The sequence below is a fragment of the Perissodus microlepis genome, chromosome 19, assembly GCF_051167445.1.
Source record: "Perissodus microlepis isolate ML-2025 ecotype Zambia chromosome 19, ASM5116744v1, whole genome shotgun sequence".
Lineage (NCBI taxonomy): Eukaryota > Metazoa > Chordata > Actinopteri > Cichliformes > Cichlidae > Perissodus > Perissodus microlepis.
Genome location: NC_140479.1, coordinates 29,748,941 through 29,755,391, shown reverse-complemented (window position 1 = coordinate 29,755,391; position 6,451 = coordinate 29,748,941). Strand labels below are relative to the sequence as shown.

Below are 6,451 nucleotides of genomic sequence, written 5' to 3'. Positions count from 1 at the left end.
TTGACAGGCCTTTATTGCATAATTAACATAATTTGGAGACTTAAATTGCAACGTTGCGTGACTGTGACTGCAGAAAACAAAAGACATACCATCATCACTGTATATATTTATTGCACAGTTTTTGACAACCGTCATTTCATAATGAAGTTTTGTTTCTCATAACAACAATAATAATACACACAGCTCTCTTGATCAGTTTAATATCACGGCTGAGCACCACAGCTGAGCACCATTGTCAAGCTTGAAGGTTTGCTGGTGACGAATACTGCCTGCATCAAATAATAGCTTTCAAATAAAAATGTCATGTTGGTTTGCGATTGTATTTATAATACTACACTGCTGCAATGCTTATACAGTTGCAAGAACATAATTTAAGATCAATTCTTATAGAGTTACAGGAAAGAGAAAGAAAAGCTTGCAAACCTTTAGAACATTTTTTTTTCTGTATAAATATAGCCAAAACATTTTTAGACTTAGAAATCTGAAAACTAGATGGCGAAAACCCACTTAAACTAATGGCCCACAAAAACTTTTGATCTTTTACTGACTATCTGGAAGGGGGAAAAAATTACATTTTTTCTTTCAGTATCTTTTGTGTTTGGAGAACCGAACTCTTAAATATTTATACCTGTTTGGATTTGAAGAATTGTAGCTCATTCGACTGCGATATTTGGTAAGTTTCCCTGCTTGGGTCGCTCTTTCTTAAAAATTATTTCTGTTAAAGTTAAAAAATTTTGATTGAAAATATGTTTTTGTTCTTCTTCTACTGTTCTTTTAGATACTTTTGATATTGTCTTGCTGAATAGCTAATTATCTCTGTGTTGTTGGGTTGTTGTCGTTTTTTAAAAATTCATTGTTCATTGTAGCTTTAATCAAGAACTGTCCTGATCCAGATGCAGCAAGGAGTCCCATGACACTACCACCATGTTTCACAGATGGAAAAGGTTCTGTCCAAACACAATGCTTCTCATTTAAAAGATTTAAATGACTAAACTGCTTATCCAACTTACAGTGGCAGAGGGCACCAAGGCCTGTACAGCACCATTGTGCTTTTTGGAGAACAGTAGCTTTCTACTTGCCCATCTTGCACACCATTTTTTCAATGTGTTCTTGGTGAAATGATTGAGATGAGCAACATGACCATTAGCCATTGTGAGAGAGTCTTTCTGTCACTAAGGAGCTACCCAGGGTCCCATTGGGGCCTCACAAGCTATCACAGCTTTCATTCTTGGAGTGCAGGTAAACCTCTCCTCTAAAGGGTTGTTGAACATTGTTGTTGAATCTGCCTTTGGCATACTCTGAATTATAATTTGTGGTTTGAGTCACTTCCCTAATATGTTTAGTGAAAGTCAGTTATTAACAGATCAGTGTCTCCAGTTACTCTTGATTTACGCTCACAGATATGCACTATTTGACCATTTCTCCCAATAACCAAATGACCAAGTCTAATTCTTATTCCATGCTATTTATTTAATTTTGTTCTTTTTTGTCTACTTTCAAGACTTGTGCATGCACTTGAATAAATATAGAAATGTAGAAAATCTCCAGTGTTGTACCTGTTACTGTATGCTTCATTTTGACAAGCTTTAACATACCTCCATCTGCACTTTGTTAATACAGATAAACATAGAAGATCTGAGCTCACAGTTTGAATTATTTGCAAGTATTCTGAGTGCGATTTGCTTCGGTAGCCCCCCCCCCCCCCCCCCAATTTTGATTTCACACTTCTTTGTCCTGCTGCTTGATGTCAAAGGTCATCAAAACAGCCATGTCACTGGAGTCCCCCAAGGAGACAGCCAGTTTTAGTACCTGAAGAGCATTTCCACTGAAAACGTCACCCTCCCAGATTCTGCTTTTATTAAGTTTCAGGTCAGTCCGTGTCTCTCCCACCACGCTTACCCTCTGGGTCCCTGGAACCCGTACCCTGAAGCGAACCCATGAGGCGGGCTCCAGCAGGCCCACACGAGGCTCGAAGAGAACGCAGCCTTTGCTCCAGGCAGAATAGACACAAGGGAAAGGGATCCCCGGCTGATCGCAGATGTTCCTTAGGATAAAGTCACACATGGGGTTAAAATCTCCACCAGGGGTTACCCTAGCGTAGAGGCCCAGCCGATATACCCCAGTATCAGGCAGGCTGATGCTCACTGTCACTTTTGTGTCTGTGTATGTGCAGAACAAGTAGCGGGAAAGTGGAAAAGCTCCTGATTTGTTCTCTTCTTTGCTGAGCACAGTGTGAAGCTCAAGGTCGCAATGGTTGTGGAAGGTGATGTTGCATTTGCCTTGCTGGGTAATCACCACTGCTGTTGTATGACTGAATTTGGACAGTCCCGCCTCTGACGTCCGGGTCCCTGGGCCACATGCTGAGCCCAGGTTAGGAGGGAAGAGCTCATGAGGACTAACCACCTTCCCTCTGCAGTGCAACAGGAAGTTTGCAGTGTTCTGGAACTTGACTTCCGTTTTCTCATAATCCCGCACAAACACCGACAGCCGGTAGAAGCCATGTAAAGGGCAGAGGACGTGGCACGTCAGGGTGTCTGGTTTAATCTGAGTAGCCAGGCAGCGTTTGGCTATGGCAGCATCCATCTCTGGGTGAACCAGTTCGCACAGCATCATCAGAGGCCTGGAGGTCTTCAGCACCAAATCAAAGACACCTTTGTCCACCTCAGCAACCTCGCTGCTCTGGCTGCCGCTTGTGACTCCAAGTGATCCTGCAACTGGCTGCAGCCCCCAAGACAAGAAGGGGTTCTCTGGGATCTCTTCCATCGCTCTGGGGGTAGGACACTCGACTGTGAAGGAGCAAACCCAAACCAGAGGCGTGGCAGCTGCCTCGGGTCTAGCAAACACCTTCACATCGTACATTCCACTTGCGGGTGGCAGGAGTTGCAACTTCATGCTCCGATGGGAGACAGTTAGGATACCGAATGAAGAGTTGATAGACTCTTTCTGCTCTGAAGCGCCACAGTGGAGGAGGTCTTGGTGCTGCGTGATCTCATAGGTAAAGGTTGTTGGCTTTGAGAAGCCAAGGGACACACTTGCCTCACCATTATCTGAGCAGAAAATACAAGAGAGGGTTTGTTTTTGTTTTTTTAACGTACTTGAAGATAGATGTTAACAATAAATATGAGTGCATTCTTGATTAAAACATAATGACATTCAACAATAAGACTAAACCAAAAAAAAAGAAAGCTGACCAGAAGAACAAAACAAAAAAGTTGTTAGGTAACCTGTGACAATGTGACAGTGATGTGGCCGAATCAGCCTAAGCCCCATACTGAAGAAGGCTGAGGTCTTGAAGGCCCTTCTCTCAAACTCTTCCAGGGAGATGGGTATGTCTAGGAGCTGCCATTTCTCCTCATCAGGGAAGTGTGAATCGATGAACTCCTCTGGGTCCGTTAGGAAATAGAAATCATCAAACCTTGAAGGAACAGATAGAGACAGCGTGCTGGTTTTAGACTCAACCTGCTGCCTGTCATGGGATTATTCAAATAAGCAGCTGTTAAACTTCAGTCATTATTGTCGTACCACTGTGTCATTGTGGTATTGTTTGCAGCAACCTAACCGCTAAATAGTGAATGTGTTGAAATCATTTCCTTTTCACACCTTTTCACAAAGCTTTCATGTTCCATATCTACTCGGCCCGCTCCCCAGCAGGCATCCAATAGGAACCACTGTCCTCCCAGAAGCACAGCGTTCCACAGGTGATCAGATTTCACATGCTTCAGGCTTTGGCCCTGGCGGTATCCTATGCCCTTACTGTGGCCTGGCACTTCTTGGCACTCGATGCCCACCTCTCTGTAAACACAAACCAAACAACATGCTCATGGCTTTTTGTTTTTATATCGCATGTCCTCAAACTCGAGTTCATAAACTCAGAAGGCCTTTAATACAGCAGTTAATAAACTGGCGATCACAAATCAACAACAGCTGTTTTCGGAGGTGTTGTTGTTTACCTGCACATCTCCTTACAAAGGTTGGAGTAGCTGCAGCAAACACCGCGGCCAGCCGCAATCACCTCCTCTGGTGAACTCAGCTTCTCTGAGTGGCCAAGGTACCCGCTCACATCATACTCTGTGAAAGCAACCTTCCTTTTATTCACAGTAGGATGAATGACACCTGTATGAGTGAATGCTGCTGAACATAGATGGATTCGCCACCTTAAACTCAAAAATATGTCTCATTAGCGAAACCTAGTAGTGGGCTTGTGTGGGCTGTAGTTACCGATGTTGTGGCACAGCCACACCCAGATGGCACGAAGTTTCTCCAGCTCAGTTCTGGCTTCCTTTGTGATGCTTTGTACAATTGTTTTCACATTGTACACGCACTTTTCTTTCAGCTCCAAAACAAACACAACGATATGCACTGTTAGAAATCACAGCTTTTTAAAGGTAACTAACATAGGCAAAGATGGACTCACAAACTCACAAAATGACTTAATTCCTTATAGTTTTACAGCTTTGTGTCTCTGTGTCGCTCTAGTGTTGAACTAACCAAATACTGAAACTGACTGAACTGCAGTTCTGTTCATCTTGGCATATGGAAAGTGTTCTAGTGTGACTCACAGCTGAAGCTAAAGCACTAAGATTAAGCACTAAATGGCAGATAGATTTGCAGACACTTAAAAAAAAAAACCCACACACACACAAAAGTACTTCTGACCTCTGCTCCAGCCCTCACAGCATGTGAGTCAACCCTGTGGAACACGTCTGAGCTGGTGAAGAGGTCCTTTCTGTGCTTTCTCGTCACTGTTACTGAAGCACACGCTCTCGGCCTCTGTCCCAGCTGTGCTTTTTGCTGCAAGTGTCTTGGTTCATCTGCCTCCTTCCTCACAGCACTCTTTTTCACCACCGTGATGGTTCTAGCCGCGCTCTCAGACGACAGTTGTCTCTTTGCAGCGGGACGCTGGTCCTCGCTCTCCACTATCAGTTTCTCAAACACACACTGCCTGGAGAGCACAGTACTCTTGGAGGCTTCACCACAGACCAGGACCTGTGCTGCTGCCACGTCTTGTCCAGGAGGAAGCTCTGGTAGACTCTCCTGTGCCTGCTTCTCATTGTGTGCCTGAGCTCCTATAACCCTAACTGAGCTCGGATTGCTTAAAACAGGATTGTCCTGAAGCTCACGAAGCTCCAGGGTTTTCACCTGTATGCATCCCTTCCGGGTCACATCGTTTTCCTGAGAAAGGTGTGCAGCACAGGCAAACGGGAAAGAAAACTTTTGAATTGCAACTTCAGCGGACATTATGCTGGATGCATGGTATCCTGTCCAGAGACAAGGTGGATAAAATGTAAAATTCAGTTATTATCTGTAAGATATTTTTAGCTTAATCTCATGAGCAGATAGTGACTCAGTATCTTGTTCTGCTTAGAGTGAGACACACAACTGCTGAGGGATCCCTCGTGCGCAAGCTGTTCAGAAGACAGAAGCAGAAAGCTTATTCTATACAGTGCAGTGCACTGTGTGTAAGACAGAGATGAATTGGCAATTATATCATGTCTATTCATAACCAAATTAATGCAAAAGCTAAAATCATTAATCACTGTCGCAGCTAAAAGCAGAAATAAATCTTTCGTCATATTACATGACCCCGTAACTTCCTGTACGTGATGAACCTTCACACTGATGGCCGTATTCATCTCTTTAAAATAAGCAACGTATGGGAAAAACTGCTTATTCTTGACAGGGCAGCAGGCTGGCACAGCGGCTGTCCTTCAGCCAGATGACCTGGTTTGAAGCCATGTGGCATGTATCTGCCCTGCTCAAGTGTCCCTCACCAGGTCCTATCAGCTGTGTGCACTGCGTAGCAGTTAACCCTGACCCCTTCAAGCAAAGCTTTCAGATGACAGTAAAGCTAGCCCCTATCAAAGTTAATCTATTCTCCTAAAATAATTAGGTGTGCTCGAGTTTTTAAGAATAGTACCTTTTTTTTTAATAAATAAAAACATGGATGAAAATAGCTCTCAAAATACTGATTTATGCCTGATTTACACTTAAAAGGGCAGGAGGGGAAACCCATTCTGTGTAGGCTTAACTGCTCCTACATCCCTATATGTTAGTGAGGCTTATACTCACCCTGAGAGGATTTCAAAAGCCTGCCGGATGTTTGCCGGAGTATTGACCAGAGATGTTTCCACTGTGTGTTCTCTGTGGTCCCCAGTTGCAGGGTGGGAGGCTTATATATTCTCCTATTGGCCTGCCAGGACAGGCCCCAGAATAACAGGCCTAAAAATACTACAAAGCAGTTAAGACCAGCCAATAGAGAGAGCCCCAACTGAGAAGTGTGTGACGTCTGTGTGTGTATTTGTAAGCGCTTGTAAAGCTTACAAATGTATGTTTGGATGTGCTTGTGTGTGTTTGGTACGTGCTTTTGCTAATAACACCGCCACCACCGCCGGCATATCTGGACACACAAGTGAGTGTAAATTACTGGACATCTGTGTCAGTCTGTGCACGT

At 43.9% G+C, this 6,451-nt stretch overlaps 1 protein-coding gene across 1 annotated transcript; it reads right to left on the bottom strand.

Moving 5' to 3' along the window:
- Positions 1–1,706: 1,706 nt before the first annotated feature.
- ky (kyphoscoliosis peptidase) lies at positions 1,707–6,134 on the bottom strand. Its single transcript, XM_084914400.1, has 7 exons — positions 6,070–6,134; positions 4,657–5,258; positions 4,219–4,333; positions 3,951–4,068; positions 3,601–3,792; positions 3,225–3,415; positions 1,707–3,047 (listed from the first exon to the last, which is right to left on the bottom strand). The coding sequence occupies exons 2-7, from the start codon at positions 5,236–5,238 to the stop codon at positions 1,720–1,722; spliced, it is 2,526 nt and encodes an 841-aa protein (XP_084770526.1). The 5' UTR covers positions 5,239–5,258; positions 6,070–6,134; the 3' UTR covers positions 1,707–1,719.
- Positions 6,135–6,451: the final 317 nt, after the last annotated feature.